Source organism: Cricetulus griseus (assembly GCF_003668045.3).
Source record: "Cricetulus griseus strain 17A/GY chromosome 1 unlocalized genomic scaffold, alternate assembly CriGri-PICRH-1.0 chr1_0, whole genome shotgun sequence".
In the NCBI taxonomy this organism is placed as follows: Eukaryota; Metazoa; Chordata; class Mammalia; order Rodentia; family Cricetidae; genus Cricetulus; species Cricetulus griseus.
Window position 1 is genome coordinate 186,858,448 of NW_023276806.1, and position 22,746 is coordinate 186,881,193.

The 22,746-nt window shown below is 38.6% G+C and overlaps 1 protein-coding gene across 13 annotated transcripts in view; it reads right to left on the reverse strand.

Moving 5' to 3' along the window:
* Adam22 (ADAM metallopeptidase domain 22) overlaps positions 1-22,746 on the reverse strand; it is a 206,724-nt gene that overhangs the window by 51,499 nt on the left and 132,479 nt on the right. For all 13 annotated transcript variants that reach the window (XM_027391556.2, XM_027391555.2, XM_027391553.2 and 10 more), the window contains 9 exons: positions 21,463-21,532; positions 16,808-16,878; positions 12,587-12,661; positions 11,190-11,261; positions 10,281-10,447; positions 8,905-8,989; positions 7,692-7,782; positions 6,440-6,491; positions 1,597-1,696 (listed from right to left, as the gene is read on the reverse strand). In XM_027391556.2, the coding sequence (XP_027247357.1) occupies positions 1,597-1,696; positions 6,440-6,491; positions 7,692-7,782; positions 8,905-8,989; positions 10,281-10,447; positions 11,190-11,261; positions 12,587-12,661; positions 16,808-16,878; positions 21,463-21,532 (783 nt within the window). The remainder of the gene's footprint in view (positions 1-1,596; positions 1,697-6,439; positions 6,492-7,691; positions 7,783-8,904; positions 8,990-10,280; positions 10,448-11,189; positions 11,262-12,586; positions 12,662-16,807; positions 16,879-21,462; positions 21,533-22,746) is intronic.

Here is a 22,746-nt window from a genome sequence, read left to right on the forward strand (position 1 = left end):
GAGTAGTGCTTAACAACACAACACGTTTGGTGTGAGGGAGGTGCTGAATTCAATAGTCAGTATAAAATACAACACAATGTAAGAAGACACACAAGGATGAAGTAAAACCCTGGCACAAGCCACACAGTGGAAACTCCCACCTGAAACTCGAACAGTAATATAAGCTGTCCATGTAATTAATCACCTGTCTAAAATGACCATGGTGATCAAGTCTAATTACTTGTGAAAATCCCATTATTATTATTTTGCTATTTGCTACTACTCTGTTAAGAATTATCTTTTGTAGATCTGAGAGAGGGCGCCGTGGTTTAGAGCTCTTGTTGCTCTTGTTGAGAACCCAGGACCATTTCCTAAAACCGCTCAAATGACAGCTCACAATTATCTGTAACTGTAGTTCCGGCAATCTGGAACTTCAGGACTCTTCACACACCAGACATGCATGTGGTTCACATATATATGCAAGCAGACACTCATAAAAATAAAATTAAAAAATAAATCTATAAAAGGAACTTTTATCTATACTAAGGAGGGGAGCTTTAGATTTAATTCTCTTTATCTCTCTGTCTTTCTCTCTCTCTTGCATTCGTGTGTGTGTGTGTGTGTGTGTGTGTGTGTGTGTGTGTGTGTGTGTGTGTGTGATGCACGTGACTGCAGGTGCCTTCAGAGGCCAGACACGTAGCATCCCCTAGAGCTGCAGTGACATGAAGGTGAGAGCCACACAACAGGAGACTAGTAGGTGCTCTCAACTGCCGAGCCATCTTCCCAGTCCTTCATTTATTTCTTTATTTGTTTAAATTAGCTTTGGTTAGGATACAGAGAAATGGGTCTCACATTGGCATTTCAGACTGCATTGCCCTTTTCTCTTTTTTTTTTTTTTAAGACAAGGTCTTATTGTGTATCCCAAGCTGGCCTGCTGTGTAGCTCAAGCTGACCTTGAACTCACGTTGTTCCTCCTAGCTTAACTTTCAGAGTGCTGAAACTGCAGGCATGTGCCTGCCTCCCAACAGTCTGAATCTGCTCCTTGAACAAAGCTACTTTTAGATTAGAAAGTGATGACACAATTACTATGCCCATGGACCTGTTGCATATAAACCATGACTACAGCCATGAGCCAGATTTGCAGGGAGAGTAGTAACAAGTAGCTCCTATAATTAAAGCAATTTTGACCTACCAAGGGGAGATTTTAGGCCTATTTTACCTCTTAACTTTCATCATTTTTTGTCTGTTGAATATAATTTATCCTCTGGTGCTGTGCAACATTAGTGCTCAGTAATTACTAATAGCTAGCTGTGCAATATTCATTTACAAGTTAGCCAAAGTTTTCACATTACCAAATGAAAATACAAGCCCATACTTTTGTAACTAGAAAGGGTGAAAGAAAACAACACAAACCAAACCCCCACTCATTTCTGCCTGCTAGCTATCCCATCAGAAATACCCTCACATGTCCCAGATTAAAGCTGGCCTTGAAATCTTCATATATAGAATATATAGAATATGCCCATCAGGCCAAATTGTAGACTCAGCAGATAAAAGTTGGTGTTTATGAAAGTGTGCAATGATTCATAAATAATAAGTCTTGACCACACTCATTACCTTAGAAGGCTTGTTGAACAGGCAGGCACCACCACCACTATTCAGGAAGTCATGATACTCCTCAATATTGCACTGAGTGAACTTTTTGGGGAGATAATAGCTGTAGGCAACAGAAAGTGACAGAAAGTAGGCCTCCGGTACAGTGTTAGTATTCCTTGTTTCTTTGCTAGACTTAAATTAGAACAGTGTTAAAATTACACATCCTTGTCAACCATTAAATTCCTAAGGGTTTCATTTAGTGATGTATAATGGCTATTGATTGTTCATTTATTTGCATATAAGTTAAAATATAGAAACATAGAGTGCCTATGATTTACATCAAAGACAATAAACTGTTACTTCATAATGAATGAATAATATACAACTACTCAGGAGGCAGAGGCAGGCGGATCTCTATGAGTTCGAGACCAGCCTGGTCTACAAGAGCTAGTGCCAGGACAGCCTCCAAAGCCACAGAGAAACCCTGCCTCGAAAAACCAAAAAAAAAAAAAAAAAAAAAAAAAGAATAATATACAACTAGCTACAACTCAAACATCAGACAAAACCAGGGATTGTTCCAGTCTGAAGGTATGTAAAAAAATTAAGCCTCATTCTGAAACTTCAGCTGTAAATGATGTTTCTGGTATATGGGTCAGTCCTGAATGTGGGGAACTGCACAATTTCCTGGGTCTTTTCTGGCTGGTTGGAAGGTTTCTATTATAGGAAATATACCCAAAGGTGAGGGTGACTGAGCACCAAACTAGCAACATGATTCAGAGTACCTTTTCTTTTTTTCTTTTCTTACTAATCTTGGGACTTTTTCTGAAGTTTGAAATTGTTTTAATTGTTTATGTAACAGAAAAAAGTAATAAATGGTTAAGAGGAAAAAAAGAAATGTGGCGATATAAGAAGTTAGCAATATATATTAAGACTCCTCAAAATACCCACACCTTTGGATCAGCAATTCCTGGTTTTAGACTTTTTTTCTTACAAAAATAGTTAGCTATATGCACAAACACTTACAGTGTCATAGTGTATAATAGCAAAGAACATGAAAGCAACGCAGATGTTGACTAATAAGAGAATAGCCAACCAAACTCTTGACAGGTGATTAGACTAGAGTAGCATAGAGTTATTAATAGTCACACTTTTGAAGAATAGTTACGGAAATGATGGCTGCTCATTACAGTGTTAACTGTAAAATGAAATTTATATATCTATCAGGAGCCAAAATTTATAAAACAATAAAAATAGAAATTAAAATGCAGTAACTTTGAAAAATCAACTAAGACTACCACTGGAGAAAGAAGATGTCAATTTTATTTTTATATTTATATTTCAAAATGTGTCTTACCATTGAAATTTTATTTAAAAGGAAAAACAAGGTAATAACGAATAGCTTTCATTTATTTAATTTTTTGAGACAGGTCTTACTACATAGTCCACACTGGCTTGCACTGACAATCCTATCTCCATCTCTCCCGTGACAGGATCGCAGCTGCCCCACTGTGCCTAGACAGTGAACACATGTGATTAACGCTCTCTCCCCAGGCTTCAAGGACTTGTTTCTACCCATAGTGTTACTTCTTTCTAGCATAGTAGTTAATATTTCACAAATTAACTACTATAATTTATTGTTATATGCTGAAACTAATTTTACTTTTTACTAAAATACTTCCCAAATGACGTTGTAACTGTTATAAGTCATCTAAACTATTCTAATTCCTTCATTCCCTTTTCCTAAAAAGACAAACTATTTTTAACAAGAAAAGATTCTTCATCTTCTTCTTCCCTTTTCCTTCAGAGTTCTGACAGGTGTTCTTACCACCTTCCCTTCTAGTCCATCCCACACGTCTCTGTCAGATAACCCATTATAAGTAGGGCTTCCTCCAAGTTCCCTGTTTCTTCTACTGTTCAACGCTGGACTGGCCCCCAGTGCAACCTTAGATGTCAAAGTTTTGTTTAAGTTAGCCACAGCAGCACATGCCTGAAATCCCAGACCTCAAGGGGTAAGACAGGAGGATGATGAATTCAAGGCCAGCCTGGGATACATGAGACTCTGCCTCAGGGTGGAAAACAATCTATTGTGACTTTAGTCCTGCAAATGTACTCACTGGGATCACAGCCTAGCCCAGAATCCTACACACTGTATAATAGGAAAACAGCCCTCAGCCCTCAGTAGTGATGGGAAACAAATCTTCCACATTTTCAACAGTGAATCTGTTTTATATATCAACAGTTTAAGGGTGTAGGTCACAGAAGTTTGCCTTCCATTTTGTAGGGTACTGTATGAAATGCAACGTATCCTTAAGTTCAACCATGTTTCCAACATTAACAGTGCCAATGAACTTCAGGAAGCAAAAGTGAGGGCATGTCCCTATGGGATACACAGGTGATGCTGAGCAGGGAAAAAATAAAGAGCCATAGCAGGTAACACTTACACAAAGGGGTCTTCTCTTGAGTGTACCCATTCAAAGGATGTCAAATTTCAAGGAAAAAGATATCTATCTACCTATCTATCTATCTTAAAGTGACTATTTGATTTCTCTGTAACTGTGCTTCATACTAAAGGGATTGTCTATACAAATTTTATGTCACTAATAAAAATAATCAGATATATTAAATACAAATTTTGAGACATGGTTCCACTGTTTAGTTGCAGGTGACCTGAAATTTGCCATGTAGACCAGGCTAGCCTCCAACTCACAAAAATCTATCTACCTACCTCTGTCTTCCAAGCGCTGGGATTGAAGGTATGTGCTACCACACCTGGCCTATACTAAATAAAGCTACTAGTGAAAAAGAACCACACATGACATATGTTAATAACTAGAAAATTGCAATTACAAACTTTGTCATTAATGAGCAACATATACAAAGAAAAATGCTTAAAATACTTTATAAACATGTTTGTATATATACTTCCTCCCATCACTTATTGTCCTTGTTATCTTTAGAGTTCAAAATTCAAACTGAATCAATAAATATTTATTATCAAGTCTAGTTAAAGAGGTATGAGGTATAAAATAAAACTTAGTAAAAATATAATTCTTTAAGCATGCATGACTGAATGTTGAGGGATAGTATGTATATACAGAATTAAACTGCAATGCAGGGAGACTGCTGCACTGTGGGGGACGGCTGAGGTGGTAAAGCGCCTGTTGAAGAGGCATGAAGACCTAAGTGTGGATCTCTAGCACTCATGTAAACGCTGCGGCCAGCAGCATCCATCTGTAACTAGCACCGGGGGATACACGGTAGATCTCTGGAGGTGACTAACCAACCAGCCTAACTGATGAGCTCTGGGTTCAATGAGACAGCCTGCCTCAAAGAAGGCAAAGTACAATAAAGGGAGACAACCAATGGTGCCCTCTGGTCTCCATGTTCTCATGTACACTTGGGCACACCTACACATATATACACCACATACAAAAATTATCATGCATCGGTTAAAATAATGCTAACCCTCAAAGATGGCTAGAAATGTGATTGGATCGAGAAAACAGAAGAAGGCACTCCAAGAAAAATAGCTTATGCTGGAGATCAAAAGGAATTGGAAATTCAAATAAAACCCTAATAAGCAAATTTGGAGAAGCTAAAAATCCATGTAGGATTATGCTTAGCAAATCAAAAAAGCAATTATGATAACAGAACAACAGAATACTGGGAAATGATGAATAAAGACATGGATAGTTAACAATAAAGTAAGAAATATGAACCTTATTCTTTTTCACTTGTTTTATGAGACGGCCTCATGTATATTTGGCTGGCATCCAGCTCACAATATAGCAGAAGACAACCTGTAACTACTGATCCTCCTGCCTCCACCTTCCAAATTCTGGGATTACAGGCCTGGACCACTATACCTGGCAAAAATTTATTTTTCATACAGTTGAGATTCACAAGCTGGGCAGCACATTGGTATTTAGTAAACAAACGCTGCAAATTGATGGCATGGATTAATCTGACAAGTATAATGTTATCCAAGAACGATAAGACATGAAAACATAATGTTATGAGACATCTCATGAATCACAAGCATGTAAAGCAATGTTACCTTACATATGCGAAGACTGAGAGCATTAGAAAAGACCCATGAATTATAACCAAAACCCAAGGAAGCTGCCTTGCTGAGGATGGAGGGCATGCCTCCCTTGGGAAAGCTGGGATTCGAGTGTGTACTGTTTTCTTCTCCGTAGGCCTTTGAGGCTGCTGGAAGCAGGAGGTAAAACATGAAGCCTGACAGAAGCCTGTGTGTGTGGAATGGCACCGAAATAATAATAGCACAAACTCTAGAGCAGGGCAGAGTAGTAAGTCTAGAACAGAAGGAATAGTTCTAACAATTTATTTAGGGGAAAAAAAAAAAAAGACCAGAACTGAAGTCAGACTGTGTGAAGACAAGACAGTATAAAAATGAAATCCTTCTGAGCTAAGTCTCCATTTTTCTGCCCAACCCCTTGTTCAATGGCACTGCACTATGAAACCATACCACCATCATCAACGTGGACCTGAGAAAGCTACAAACACGAGCTTCGTTTTGTTTGTTTCATTTTGAGGGTCAATTTAGCAGTTGGGCTGAAGGAGATAAAAGAAAAGGGACTCAGGAGGCAGACCTCACAGAAAAAAAGTTGTTACCCCATTACAATCCTACCTACAACTAAGACTGAAAAAGTTCCTAGGGTCTTCTCATTAGCTTCAAATATTTTTGTTCTATTTTGTCTTAAATACGAGGTTACTTCACAAAAATATTTCACATGCAGGTCCATCAAGAACATTTCCTTTTGGTTTTTCTCACGGTGCCTGTAGTGTGTACACTATGTTATGGAGGCCACATTCTCAAGAAGGTCAAGTGGAAGCTGCTCACCCGGTGTCTCCCATCACACATCCCGACCACGTATCCTCACATTTGCACTCGCCTAGAGGAAAACCAAGGCACAGCCTGTTACAAACTGAACGCAGCTGCACGGATGCAGCTTTTGCTGTATCTTAACTCTGTGTTCAAAGTGGTCGCTAAAGGCTGCTTTCTAATCCCACTTACATTAAAAGTGTTGACTGCAATGGATTAAAAAAAATAATTTGATCCCGGGGGGTTCATATACTTTGCCCCAGTTCTTCACAAATGGTCATATTTTTAAACTGCTCGCTTTAAATAGCTACGTGAAAGACAATCAAATATCAAAGAAAGAGCAAAAACAGTGGCACCTCGCTAGGCTCCCCAGCTTCACCAGCTTGTGGGGAATACTGCAATGTCTTCCTGCTCCTAAAATCCCTGGTGTTGAGGCCTCTGGTAGAAGGCAGTAGAGAATTCTGATTGATTAAGCAGAAAGTCCCCAGAATCAGAGACTGCCTGGCTTGAAAACCTAGCTTGTCACCTAGTACACATTTAATCCTAAGGACAATATCCTTTTTTATGATCTAGTCATTTCATCTATAAAGTAGGACTGAGAATAGGCATCCTGCAGGATCATCTTGAAACCCAGATGAGTAGGTGGATATGTATAACACGTCATTCCATCACTCAGGAAATAATAGCTCTCCATACATGGTATTCTTATTACAAGTATCCATATTTATAATATTTCTCATTAAATTAATTAAAAGTAACTGCAGTAATTTCAACCTCAAATACATAGTATGAGACCATTCACAGAAAAGTACATTTACCTACTTTGGAAATTTCTTTTTCCTGGGTGCTACTTTAGTTGATCTACACTTTCCTAGGCCCTTCATCAGATCCACTCTCAACAAGGAAGCTGTGTGTTTTGGGCCATACACATTAAGTAAACCATAGTACCACATAATCTGAGCCCCAAACAACCTAGAATTCTCCACAAGCAAATTTCAAATTTCCAAAATGAGCTACCTTTGTCTCTTGTTGAATAAAATCCAGCCTTGCCTTCATCTATTTCATCTTACAAGGGGAACTTTTCACATATAATGAAAATATTCCCTTTATTACTTTTGAAAGCAACATTTTGTTGCAGGTTTGCATATCTTTCTGTACCTCCCACAATCCTGATGAAGCAACTGAGTGAAAAAGAATCTCGTTCTACAAAATATTTAACAGGCTGTATGTCTTAATAAATGCAACTAGATCACACAGGATTAAAACTTACCACTTGCTAATTTCCTCTTGTCAGAGATTATACCAATGTTGTGGGCTAACGACTGAGCAAGTGTAACTGCCATCAAATCGGTTTTTCCAAACTGAAAAACAAAGCCAAAATAAACATAAGTGAATATTGTTTTCCATTTAAGATAGGCTAGAGAAAATGGGTAGGGAACAATCGAAAACAAATCATTTCTAAGCATTTTCTTTCCCTCTTTTGTGTGTTATGTTTTTGAGACTGAGCCCCTCTATGTGGCCTAGGCTTACCTCCACTCCAACTCATGGTGATCCACCTGCCTCAGTCTCCATGTTGCTGGAATTATAGGCATGCACTACCATGCCCTAAATATTCTCTTTAGTTGAATATAAGCATTCTGTAGCTAGTATTGAACATGCATTTGGGATGAAGTCTAGGAAACAAATCCATATGTGACTAAGCCTTAGAAGAAAGATTATGAGCCAGAGAAGTATTTATTTTGTAGTTTGGAAACTTAAATAGAATTCTGAATCAAAATTTCACCTGATTACATCCCTGAAAATCCTAATGAGTATATACTATTATACTCTGAATAATACATAACAAAGCTAAGTGTGTCAAATTATCTGGGACTAGTTTTCTCCCTGAGTGGAATAGAAGAAAGCAGCTGCAGCAAACATAATGAGTGAGAGTCAGGAAGTGAGGAGGTCTGTGGCCAACAGAATCTTTCATTTTTCACTGTGTGGCCTTCCAAAGATTGAAGTACTTTCCCTTACATGGTTTCCACTAAGTTTAGTGTGTTAGGAGTGAACCCTTCTCCAGGAAACCTGCCTTTGCTTTTTCATTCTCCCCAAATTTGTCAAATAGGACCAAAGAAGACAACATCCAGTGGGGTTGGGAGGTGTCAAGCAAGTGCTTCAGGGATTCCTCAATGTGGAGAGATCCTCATTCAACAATGTTAACTTGGGCTTTATTCTCATTTTCAATGAAGTTAGTGTGCAGATTCTCTCTATATGAACTGTTTAATTTGGAAATTACTCTATGCAGAACATGAGCTCAATCATTAGATATTATATTTTATTTCTCCCTGTTCTATCTTCTGGGCAACACAGGAACTGTATCGATGACTAATAAAGCAATCTAGCAGCTGGAGACTGCGGACTACTGAAAAATTGCTTCTGAAGTATTAGAAAACGTTTCCCGCCATCATACCACTTTGTATTGCACAGATGTTCACACCTACTTCATTCACGCCTCCTCCTCTCAGCAGCGAGCAAATCCCACCAATGTAAGCTGCGCCGCTCCGGCTACTCTCAAATTGACTTCCCCTTTTAGAAAAGGAAATGAAAAATGCTTACTGCTCACAGTTCAAACAGCCAAGCTCTTCTCATAGTTAATTTACTACATTTATTTTTCCCAGTGCATACAATTCATTCCCAAGGCAAAGAAGGAGTATGAAAATTATTTACATGCATGATCAAAGGAAAAGGTTTGTTTCTGAGGGCTGCTTCCCCAAATGATCAATACATATCTTATATGGAAATACATCTATTAAAAATCAATTGCAGACATGATGCTTTCTGAGAATACAAAAAAATTAATTTTAAGAGATTTAGCCCAAATAAATGACTTAAATATAATCAATGATCTAGTATCAGACATTCCTGCAAAAATATCAAGTTTGACAAAGACAAAGGTTGAGAAAAACTTCAGCTTAAAGCAAACTAAAGAGACAAAAACTGAACACACTGTGTGGCACTGTACAGAACGCTCAAAGAAAGAACTGTAGCTATAGGAAGTCATTAAGGCAACTGATGAAGTCTGAACACGGACTATGAACTATGAAAGAATATCACATGGTGTTAAATATTGTTTTTAACGATTTACCATGTTATTTAAAAGAATGTCTTTATTTTTAAGAGACCACACTGGATGACTCAAGTATTTAGTAGTAAATGCAAACTGGTTGTCTCCAACTCATTCTTGAACAGGAAATGAGAAAAAAAATGCACATCTTGAATTTGGGTGAAGTGCATAGGTAAATTCCCTTATGTCACTCTGCATCTTTTCTCTACATTTAAAACTAGATAAAAATTAAAAATAACCACCCAAAATGCATCTTTCATGTCTACTTACAGCTGTCCCAATAGCTCTGATTTAGATCAGGCCTTAAAAAATCTACAGCACATACTTGACTGTTATATAAATACGTGCATCACTAAAAGGAAGAACACAGGCATGAGAGAACTGACAACAAATTGCAGAAACTTGCTTAGCTCTAACCTCGGAACCCAAACCAGGGAGAGCAGTGGCATTAAGAAGTGCCAATTTAAAAGAATATAAAGATTTGCTGGGAATCTCTGTACAGAATGACAGTGTATTTACTCAGCAGATGCTCTGACTACACATTGGGAAGCTAAGGAAATAGACATGCAATAATAACTTAGGTCACTTAAACCTCAGGAAAATGTCAAACAATCTGTATTTAAAAACTTCTTCCAAATGCACAGCCACATCACATAATAATTGCATTATCGAAGAAGGATACATTTCAGTCAGAAAGAAGAGAACATTCGACATGGAACCAGAGAAAGTAAAAGTATTTAAAAAGTTACATACGAGAAAAGATGGACCGCGTCACTCTTCTCTTTGATAAAATCCCTCCTGTATTTCATGAACTCACGCAGGGTGATCAGTGGGTTCTCAGAAATGGCGAATTTGTTGTCAGCAGCCCAGGTTTCCATGGCAACCAACACTATCCTAGTCTTAAGTTGGTCTTTATAGATCTAGGGCATTAAGGAAATGAACGCATCTCTACAAATGTGCTAAAGTCATTTTATGAAGCACCACAAAGTTCCGTTCCTGGAAATGCCTTTGTTTTAATTAAAGAAACAACTGTTTTTAAAGGAGGTCATTACTTTCCTAATTTGAATGCACTTCCCTTAAAGAACAGAGAGTCAAACTATTAGCCAAGGAAAACCCACTGAACAAAGCAAAATTACAAACGGGGTTTTCTTTTGACAACTACTTATGCTCAACACAAGGCTTTCCCCAAGTCCATTCTTGGTATCCCAGATAAATAATTTATGAAATCTTGAGTTTCTCTAATAAGAAAGCACAACAATAAAGGTTCTCTAAGGCGGTGAATGCTACACAGCCTGCACAATGTTGAGGAAAGCTTAGGGAAAATTCGTTGGGAGTTTGGCCAATCAGAGCTTGTCCACGCGGAAGAGGTGCAATTCCTGCCCTGTCTTTGCACTGATGTCCCTATGTACACTGTGAGCATTTTTGCTAAAGTCTATGGACCAAGCTCTGTCTTTTACAGTGGGAAACACACAAGAAAAAAAGTGCAACCATATCTTTGGGCAGCCCACCCTCCCAGACAGCCTAGACAGTTGAGTCCCTGACAAAGTCACTGGGTCTCTGAGGTCGTCCTGGCTAAAGTGTAACTTGGAGGAATGTGAATACAGGCACCCTATTACCCACCTCCTAGCAATAAGGGGCAATGCTGAATGGGTTGGTACTCACCATATCTGCCATGTTCACCACAGACTTTGCATAGGTATTTGTATGTACAACGGAAAGCCGATGCTTTTTAAACTGAAAGCAACAGACAACAGTGAAGGATGTTTAAAGTCACCAAGACATAATCATCTTAGGACAGAAAACAAAATATCAGAAAAAAACTCCTAAGGCTTTCTGTCAAAAAACCTCAGGGTATTGCCTTTTCTTTATCCCCTAAAAGCTGGGGACTGAAGGTAACGATGACTTTATCTCATCCGAGAGACAAAGCTCAGTAAGTTCCACATCAAGGGGCTAGAATAGAGCGTATAATATATACGGCTTGGTGCACACAAGGTTCTGGGTTCATCCCTATCTCACCCCTCCCCATATTTAAGAAAGAACCCACCCCATCCACTGCACAGGTTCATTTTGGGGTTGTTCATTTGAAAGCTGTTATGAACTGTAAGACATACAAAGTGAGACGACGGGACCAAAGACAGTCAATGTGGATGTGGCTGTGTGTGAGACTACAAGTTCCTCACAGCTCTGGAGTAAGAAGAAACCCTAAGGTACAAATCACAAGGAGATGGTTCAGAGTAAATGTGGGTTACATGTTTGGTTTGCTTGGACTCGGTATTCTAAAAGGCTTTACCACATAAAACCCAAAGCACTGAGGGGAGGCTGTGAATAAGGAGCCCATGCTCCTGGAAACAAACTCTTATCCATGTTCCTGGGAACACCCCTAGTGAAATACATTGGGTCCCCAAAAGTCACAGAAATAGTAGAAACAGGCTAGATGAGAAAAGAAGGGGCTTAGCAGGAGAGAGATAACAGGAAAGATAACAAGAGAAGATAATGGGGAGATGAAGAGGTAGCTATGGTCAAAACGCATTACAGGCACATGAAAATGTCCTAACAAGTTCATTATCATATATAGCTAATATATAAAAATATCTTTAAAAAGAAGTGTTTTTGGATCCTCATGACAATTGCTAGTTACTTACACCTAAGCATGTTTTCTACTTATAAGTTGCTCCTGGTCAAAAATATGCTTAGTTGGGCTTTCGTCTTCTCTAAAGCTCCTGTCCTCGTTGTGTGGCTGCTTGCCACATGTGGTAGATCTCTAGACAGGCTGTGTATGGTAGACCTCTAAATAGGTAGCCCAACTAGGTAGTTGCCAATACTTACAACCTGTTTGCCATGGGTGCTTTTATCTTAAAGTCTAATAAAATTGTGTCTGTGTCCGGGCTTCCCAAAGTGTGTGTGTGTGTGTGTGTGTGTGTGTGTGTGTGTGTGTGTGTGTGTGTGTGTGTGGCTTTTCCACATCAAAATTTGATGAGGTTTTTGTTTCTTTTAAACATAGTATTTACACAGCAGCTAGGGGCAAGAAGGATAGAAGGAAAGGGGGTGGCAAATCTTACCATGATATGATCATTCACAATCATCAGTTCGATGTATTTAGTTTCCTCCTCTACATTACGGGGAAGTCGAAGAAGCTATAACACAGTGAAGAAAAAAAGAAAAGAAAGAAGACAAAACATCTAAGTTTAGCTGCAAAAACTAAAAGCACGAAAGAAATCAATGAAACAAAATTTTCCTTTTTACTTCAGCATTAACTTTTAAACTCTCATCAATTTTCTTAGTTTTTGAGTAGATAAAAATGTGTATGGATCTGAGAATTGTAAGAAAAACAGGGAGGCTTTCCATGGAGGGCAAACGTTGACCACTGGGAGTAAAGAGGGAAAGGAGTTAAGCACCAGGGGCAGAGACGAGGAAAAGAGCAAGGTACAGAAACAACTAAGTACACAACTGTTTTCTGTACAAGCATAATCTAAATACATGTTCACATTGAAAGAGACAAAGATGCAGCTGAAATGTACCCCGGAGGAATGTCAAAATAGCTAAAGACGATCCTTAAATCTCCCAAAGAGAAGAACAATATGGAGTTGGCTTTGTATTTTTCAGAAGAGTTTAAGTAAATACTAGAATGGTTTAAAAAAAAAATCAGGGTTGAATTAGATAGACTAGTGTTATAAGAGTAGTGGGGAATTTTAGTGTATGGAGCCTTGTAACCAGGCAGGCAAAGGCCTGGCTGGAGGGAGATTAGGAGAGAGGCTACAACCAGGCAGGCAAAGAAAGGCCTGGCTGAAGAAAGATTAAAGGAAAGGGAGCTTAGGCCCACTATGCAGCCAAGCCATTGTAGAGAAGAGTGAAAATGTGTGAAGTGTGGCAAAGTGTGATTAGCACGATTTAGCAAATTATTTAAGGACTAGAGTGTACCAATACTCTATGTCCTGGAGCTCTCCTCCGCTAACCTGACAACCAGTACATCAAGCTGAGTGCAGGAGCTCCAGACATTTAGGAATGTCGATCTTTTAAACAATAGTAATCTATAACTCTATAAATTAGTTAATACAGAAACCTTTTCCAAAATGCTAAATATCTTTCCTCTGTGAGGACACAGGTACTGTGCCTAAGTTCATCTTGAAGATTCAGAATCTTTGGGGACTCCAGGCAACTGAGTGAAGAGAGAGTTAAGTTAAACCAGTTGATCAGGTTGGATTTTATATTTCAGTGACTAGTCTTGGCTGCTACTTGTTTATGTGATGTCTGGCAAAATGAACTGCAACTCTGTTGCACTCCCCATAGCTTTCACAAAGCTGCATAGCTGCAGACATACCCATGGTGGAGCAGAATGAAACAGCATTTTGCATTTGAAGGGCAAGATTTTATTACTCTCAATCTCAATGTGGTAGATTGACTCCTCCTTCAAGCCTGACACAGTGCTGGAACTAATTATGTTATTTAAATCATAATTTAATCTTAGTGGTTTGCTTAGCAAACCAGATCCAAAAGGAGCCAATAGAGTATGAAGACATTATATAGATCATTGGGAGTGGTGGATTTTTTCAATAGTCAACCTTCTTCTACATTGTTCTCTTTGCTGAAAGATACAATCAATCATGGAGGTACTTATACTCCTCTATCTTGTGTTACTTTAAAAATTAAATACTCCACTGAAACATAGCTTTCAAGTTTTCTTTTTAACAACTGTAGACCCAAAATATTTGTACATCAAAATATTTGTACATATGGTATTTTTGAACAACAACAAAAATAAAAAACCTGAAAAATGTGTATGGTTTGAAAAAAATAAAGAAAGAATAAACATCAAGGATGAAATTGTTCTCTTGACTCTATTCCCTTCTTCCACGGGGTACAGCAAATTACTATTATATTTCACCAAAATGTTTAGACAAATACAATTAAATACATAACCTATGTATTTGTCTTCATCAAAACATTTTTATCTAACAGTGGCATGGAAAGTAACATAAGCAGAGCACTGAAAGCGAGGAGACTGGCTCTTTTCTGAGTCATCTCCACGTCTAGGAGTGGCCATGAATTTCCTCTGGTGTGGTTCACGGGTTCCCCGCAAGCACCAGGGGTGTAATCAGCATAGTGGTGAAGTTCCCAAATAGTCATGGAAGATTTTTACCTGATGCATCTCTCTGCTCAACAACAAATTCTCCTCTCTTTCAAAACCACAATCCATCAATATTATGGGCAGCCATCCCCTCTGCACATCCATCACCCAGTCATTAACAAGATCTGTGAAACTGGCTTTTCTTTTATGCCATGGTTCAATCGACCCCCCCCCCAGTAAATCTTGTTCACTTGCCCAAGGACTATTTCTGTGATGAGGGCACACCATCAAATCAAACCAGAATCAATACACATATGTCTGAGTGTTACATTTTAAACAAACTAAAAATACACTGCCTCATAGATTTTTGTCTCTTTCTAAATGTATTCTCTGGACTTTAAAACAAAAAAAGACTCTTAAGACTCTTAAAACTCTAGTTTCATAGAGAATAATGGACTTTTTTTGTATTTAAGAACCAAACAGGAAAACTAAATTGCACCCAATGACAACAATCTTCAAAAGCAAGAAAAAAATGGTTCCCACTAAACAACAAGACCTCCCTTGCTAACTGAGAAGACTTGGCAATGCCTGGCACTTGCATTTGGACATAGTATCACACTAACTCAATTTTATGGCTTCATAAAGAAGTGAAGTGTTCTCCTTTTTAGCCAATGACAAGATGTTGAGATGCTTCTGAAAGAACTTCAAGGTAAGTGTTAAGATATTTCTCCTACTCTCTCAGGTCAGGATTCGTAACAATAAACAACTTTGTAAATTAAATCTTCATAGAAATTATTTTTACCTTCATTTAACTTAAGACATCCATGTGTCTGTGTCTAAAGAATGTATTTCAAGCTTGTGGTAGTGGCTTGTTGAACACACTGGCTTCTGAGGAGTGGTTCAGAGAGTGTGTGCAGCTAGAGACACCTGTGCAACCAGACTTTCTATGAGAATCCCAGCTCCTGTTTGAACATTGTGAGTCCTGTCCTTATCAGTAAATAGGGATCATAACACTGCCTTCTTCATAAGGACATCATGAGGAGCAAAAGTGTTTACATTCTGTCCAATCCTTCAGTTAAACAGTTAAAATTGTTATAAAATGGACATGCACATGCTGAGTTTTCAATAAATATTAGCAACTATAATTCACACAAAAATATGTTTGAAGCTATATTTCATTTTCCCAGACATGGAAGCCTATGCCTGTAATCCCAGCACTAGGGAGACTAGGGCAGGATAAATGTTGTGAATTTGAAGCCACTCTGGGCCACAGAGAGAGATCAAGTCAAACAAAAGGGAATGAAACAGCTCACAAACCAAGCAAGTGTTCTTCCACTAAGCTATATACACAGCCCTTTTACAAACAGAGTCTGCTTACAATATGGACTTGAGCTTGCTCTATCGGTAGGTATAGGCTCTATCATTGCCTTTCTGCTTCACCCTCCCCAATAACTATTACTAAGGCCTATGCTTCCATTACACTTGCTTGGCATGTGAGCATTGCTAGGTTTGATCCTGGTCGGTGACGAGATGCTGACATGTGAATGAGGGACAATCTCACGGATAATGAGTATTGCCCTGTCCTCTCTATAAAACAAGTACTTCACACAGCCTTTAACAGATTCACTTTAATCACCATCTATTTCATTCCCTGGGTGCTTTCTTATGCTACATGCACACGTATATACCCACAAACCACCAAGATTGTGATGGGTTGATTCTGACGGCAGATCTCTATATTCCAGGCCATCTGTCAACTATGCGGCACAGGGCAAGTCATCACCAGATGTGGGAGCCACGTGAAAGAACAGTAGCTTAAGGACAGTTGCTATTAACACAATGTCCAGCTGAACAGTCCTAAAGCTATGTCCTCATTCATATACTATATCCAAGGCAGTTCAAGTGAGAAAAAGGCATTTTGTGGCTTCAAAGCCTGTCAGGAATAGCAAACAAGACACATGATGTGGTTCATATCTGAGCAAGAGAAGAAACCCTGCTTCAAGCAGAGACCCCCATAACCCATGGAAATGAGGACTCCATATTCCTCCATCTTCTAGCCACTACTTGTAAAATAATGCATCCTGTTTCTGCTTTCATGCAGCTGTCTCCTGTTCTGTGTACCCACACCCACAAATGTCTACACTCTGACTGTAGACTCAAACCATTACCGGTTGCCAAGTATTCTAAATATCACAGCTTACACCTGCAAACATACCTGCCGTTTACTCCGCTTTAGTCTTGGCTTCAAGATAAATTTTGGTGGAGTAACATTGACTCGTTGAAACTCTACAAGGAAATGAAAACAAACAGTGCGTTTTCCAGACTTCTTTCATAGAAGGCAAAATTTCACTAGTTTTTCTTCCTACTTAGTGAGTACATGAAAAATTAAGCAATTATGTTGTATTAACCATAAAAAGTATCTAATGGGTAAATGCGATACAGAAAAGCTCAAGCACACCTGTCATTATGTCATGTCATTTTTTTTCATAGTCATCCTACGAATACCAACACATTCCTTATCGAAAACCTTCTAAGTAGCCAACCTGATTGTCACTTCCATCATTCACCTTCTCTAGGGGCAGCAAAACAAAGAGGAGAAATGGAAGCAAATACAAGACATTGTTAACGTGACCTATTAGGGATTCCATACAGGACATCAAAATTTGACTCAATTGCTTCCAATTCATAGATATTCTTTTTCCAAAGACAAAATTTCTCCATGGCCTTCTTTGCTACTACAGGGCAATGGGACAATCTGAGTCCCTCTCAATTTGTAGGTAAGAACCACACATGAACTATTCATGGATACAGATAAATTCATCTCTGGATTCTAGGTTAGTTGTAAGGGAGGACGTTCTACAAAGTGAAGCAAGTGATGAAAATGGATGGAAATAAAAAAATCATCCTAAGTGAGTAACCCAGACCCAGAAAGACAAACATGGTATGTACTCACTCATAAGTGGCTGTTAGCTGTAAAGTGATTGGTTCCAAATGCATGAGTATTGAACAGCACAAACTGAACTTGGTGGTTATTATTTTAAAGTAGTAGTTGGGAGGGAGTATGGGGACAGATCTGGGAGGAATTAGGAGGAGGACTTGGGGACGAATGTGATCAAATATAAGCATGTATGAAATTCTCAAAGAATTAATAAAGAGCATCTTAGAAACATTAATATCAGAAAGGTAACATTAGGACAATAAATATCTCAGTAAGGAGGAGTCACAGTACATAATGATAAAAGGATCAGTTCACCAAAAGGACATAGCACTTCTGTTAATCACCCATGAGTGAGCTTAGCTGGGAATCTCTCCTATTAGAGCCTTCGGAGGCAGTTACAACTCCAGCTGACTGTTACACTACAAAACTCAGTGATGGGCACTCAGCTAAGCCTCAATTGGGTCTGACTCTCAGGAATTTGAGATAATAAATGTTTATCCACAGCAACCTCTGTACTGAAAATGGCAAACAAAAACAGAAATTGTAAATGTCTTCCATATTTACTTTGATCTTTTGTGATTCAGTATATCTGGAAAGGGCTGAGAATTCATTTTGTTTTCTTGTACTAGGGACTAAACCAGGGCCTCCTGCAAAACAAACAACAAGCCCTAAATATATGGGGAAACATCTATGCCATCCCCATGGACTGGAAGACTCACTACTGAGCTGTCTGTTTTCCCACAGTTAATCTAAACATTCGGTATAGTCTAATAAGAATCTAAGAAGAAGTTCAGAAATTGGCAAGTTGGTTCTAAAACATATATGAGAATGCAAAGGAAGACCTAAATAAATTTGAAAAATGACAAAACTGAAGGATATATGTTACCTGATTTCAAAATACATGATAAAGCCACAGTAAGCAAAAAATAGACATGGGTGGCTAAATGAGCAGAGTCAACGTAAGAAATACCTCAAAACCCATTTTAATACTTAATGGCAATTCAAATAATTCAGCGTTAGTAATGTATCTGACAAAGGCCTTATATCTAGGCTATGTAATCACTTTTCTTCTTAAACTTTTGGCTAAGATCAAATGTAGAATGTGTAAATCCTTCTACAAAGCAGTAACTACAGGAGAAAAATATGATTGATGACTAGTAAGCATACACTCCATATCACCAGCCAAAACACCATCAAATGAAAGCACAATGGCCCAGCACCATGTACACTAGAATGGCTAATCCCCACAACACCACAGAGATTCCTCAGTATCTGGTGCTGAAGTTTTGGAGTAATTCCTACTGCCATATGGTGCTTATTGAGAGCAGAATGACATCAGCCATTTGAAGAAGCCATCCAACAGCTTCTCACAAAACAATGCTTTTCAAAGTAGAATCTTTGGGCATCACCTGGGGACATGCTGGAAACCTAAAGTCTCAAAACAGAAAATTAAAAGCCCTGGGATGAGTCAGCAATATATGGCTCCCAGCTTGCCAGTTCTTTTGGTCACAGGCAGAAGTTTTATGACACTCATCCCAAGCTAAACATACAGCTTCCAAGGTCATCCTTGGGTACTTACTAGAAGAAACAAAACATGTCTCTACAAAAAAGAAATGACTGGAAGGAGGGAAAGGGGGATGGAAAGAAAAAGAAAAGAGATACAAGAATGTTCATGGTTGCTTATTAGTAGTAGCTTCAAACTGCATAAATCTGAATATCCATTGGCATAATAAAAAGAAATGTAGTGCATTCATACCAAAGAATACACTCAATAATAAAATCAACTAGTGATTGCTACTTTTGACAAAATAAACATCACAGGCATATGCTAAGCAAAAGAAACTACATACAGTACATGGTTCCATATGCTTAAAGTCCTACAAAAGACAAGACTAGTCAGTAGAGAAAATAGATTATAGCAGCAAAACTGCACAAGGAGGTGTCTCGGCAATAAAAACATTGGATCTCCATGAGTCACACACAGGGATTGTGTTTCTCAAATATCCATTTCTAAAGTGTCAGCACATCCACTGAAAACAAGATTTTTATTTTCCTCCAAAATGTGTTCTAAGGGACCTTTGTCCTGAGAGATATCATATAAGATTAAAGGGTCTATAACCAAAAAAGTTGGCAAATGTTGATTATATTTCTATCTTTAGGAAATAGACAATGCCTTGCAAGATGAGGTGGTATTGAACCTAAAATAAAATTAAAAAAAAAAAAACTTACTTCTGACTATCTCTTATTTTCTTCTTGTTTGTTACAGTAAATTATAAGTAATCTTGAAAGACAGCACCACTCTTAAAACTGGCAGTGGCAACAGCTGATTAAAAAACTAGAAACAGGCCGAACATAAAGAGTCAGAGCTGCAGCCCTGCCACTCAGGAGGCTACACCGAAAGACCACTGCAAGCTTGAGACCAGGGTGGCTACAAAGTTGGACCCTCTTAGAAAAAAGGAAAGAAAGAATGTCAAGTCACTTTCACAATTATTTCTGAAAAAGAAATAACATCTGAACAAACATCTTTTTAAAAAAAATTGTAAGGTTACATTGTACTACTCCTATACTGAAGTCTTTGGTAGGAAATTTTTCTTACTTTAAATATTAATCAATGCTGATTGCTTCCAGTAAGACCTATTAAACTGTAGTTTTACTCTCACACAGCCATTCATGATTAATTTTGTTCCCATAACTGGCATTTGAAAGTTTTATAAAGTTGTTGAAAGGACAGTGAGCAATTCTGTAGAGTAAAAGTGCCCATGTTTACCCACAGACTTTCCTAAGTAGTGGATTCTTTTTCAAATTGTATTATTTTGCATGTATGCAATGGCTGGGGGGCACACATGTGCCAGGCCTCATGTGGAGGACAGCTCTGTGGAATGTGTTCTCCCCAGCTTTCATGTGCGCTCTGGGGACAGAAGCGACTCAGTAGGCTTGGGTGATAAGTGCCATTACCCACTGAGCAATCAGCATTGGCCTCCAAAATAGTGAATTCCATCCAACAGGATCTTCCACCTGGTCCCCAAAGGAGAAAGTGCTAATTTCTCTGTAGGGAACTACAGGAGGCCAATGAGTTACAACTTAATCCAGAGAGGAAGGAGCCTTCGAATGTAGCGCTCACTTCATTCTCTCACAAGAAGATAGAAGCTATTATCTGCTTTTCTAATGGTCCTTTGGGATTTGCTTTAGGCTGGCAATGCTATCACATCTTCCTGTGAGTGTCTCACAGCAGTATTTCAAAGTGTCATGATCCTTGTCCTTTAGTAGCTGGGGCACCCTGGAAAACCTTGGTTCTTTGTCTTCAAAAGGAGCTATATGAACATACAACGCTATTGCAAAAAAAAAAAAAAAAGTTAACTAAAAGGAGCTAAAGACCAATGTTCCATAAGCATAGGGCCCTAGCACTGAGGTCAGCTGCACTGGTCACATGACACGAGGCTGTTCTCTGCAATCAATCTTTACAGCAATTAAGCTATACACATAAATGAGAGGAAAATACATTCTAACTTCACAAGTGGCAAACAATTATATAAAAGGTTAAATTGTAGCTTTTGCTTAACATGCTAGAGCAAAAATAAAAGAAAACACATAGAGATGATTCCTGCCTGTGTTGACAAAACCATCATTTCACAAGGATGGATTTTCACATCGTCTACCATTTTTACTCTAAAATTATTTCTCATCCCTAACACTGACTCTTAATTTCCTAAATGTTCCTTCTGCGTCCTTAAGCCATATTTTTCTGAAATCCTCCACTATAAACAAGAAGTCAGTTTGCATTTTATTCTTTCCTTTGGTACACCTTTACAGTCAGTCCCTCTAAAATGTCATGAGCAACTGTCAATTATTATTTAGCGTATATACTAGCTTGAAAGTAGTAACTGAATTACGGTGTTGTTGTTTAAAAGCAATTCCCAATATGAATACCATACCAGTGGGAAGGTCATCCGAGGGAAATTCAAAGAGTCTGGATCTGTAAACCGAGTGAAAATGAGACTCCCCCTGAAATAACACAAAGAGCAGAGATTGAGTAGATGGAAAGCAAGTATCTCTGCTTCAGGCAGTCATAGCTGGAGAAGTGAGGACTGTAAGTTCTCCAGGTCTTTTAAGGGGCCATGAGCGACTGCACAGCCCCACTCTGCAGTGCATTCTTCAAGCACTACAGCCACCAATTGCAACCAAAAAGCCTCAAAGGCAGAGGAGCCAAAGCTGCAGTAATGGAAAATAAATGAATGGATGGACCTCCCCAAGGGAAGGTAAGACATCCTGGAAGATGGGTTAATGACTGCTCCTCTCATGGATCCCTGCCCCTACTTTAAGAGCCAGGTAGCTTACATAGGCAGTGACCCAAGCTACCAATTTTCCTGGTGACTGCAAGCAGATGACAGACACAAGCAATGCCCAGAATCCTGACATAGGCAGTTCTAGAAGGCAGGAGATAATGCCACAGTTTTTCTTCTAAACAAAATGATTAAGCATTCAAATGATTTCATCTGGCTTCGTGTAAGTGCCAAAAAAATTAGAATGTAATAGTATGTAAGTTAAATACAATGTCTTAAAAAAGTTGGTTTCCCAAACAGGTTGTTTAACAGGTAAAAAAAGCAATGTGTATTCCTGGAAATTACCTCCTCTGTAAATTTTGACCAGCATTGCACGAAACATGAAGTTCAATGGTATATGCAAAGCATGGATTGAAAACTATTGTTTCCCTATAGGCTATCATAGATTGTTCTCAGCCAAAGAGCAACAAAGAGCATTGTAGTCCATAATATTAACTCAATCCTTTCCTAATTTGTAGCAAATAAATGTTCCAAGTAGAAATACAGCAGGAAGGCAACCAGCTACCAGTCAAGGCGAGAGCTCTCACAGGACACCAACCCTACCGTTGCCTTGATTTTTAATGTCACAGCCTACAGAATTGTGAGAAAATACTTTGTTGTATAAGCCACACAGTCATGATACTTGGTGCAGTTGTCTAAACTAAGGCATATCATGTGACAGAGAGAAGTGCTCGTTTCAGAACACACTTCAGGGAAAGCATTCCCAACATAAGAGAGGAATGTCAAGAAAAATTAAAAATTAAAAACTGTGTGCTTGATTTACTCAATATCGTGTGTGTGTGTGTGTGTGTGTGTGTGTGTGTGTGTGTGTGTGTGTGTGCATTCATGCATGGGTGTGTACATGCTTGTGTGTATGTGTTGTCCTGGCCCTAACAA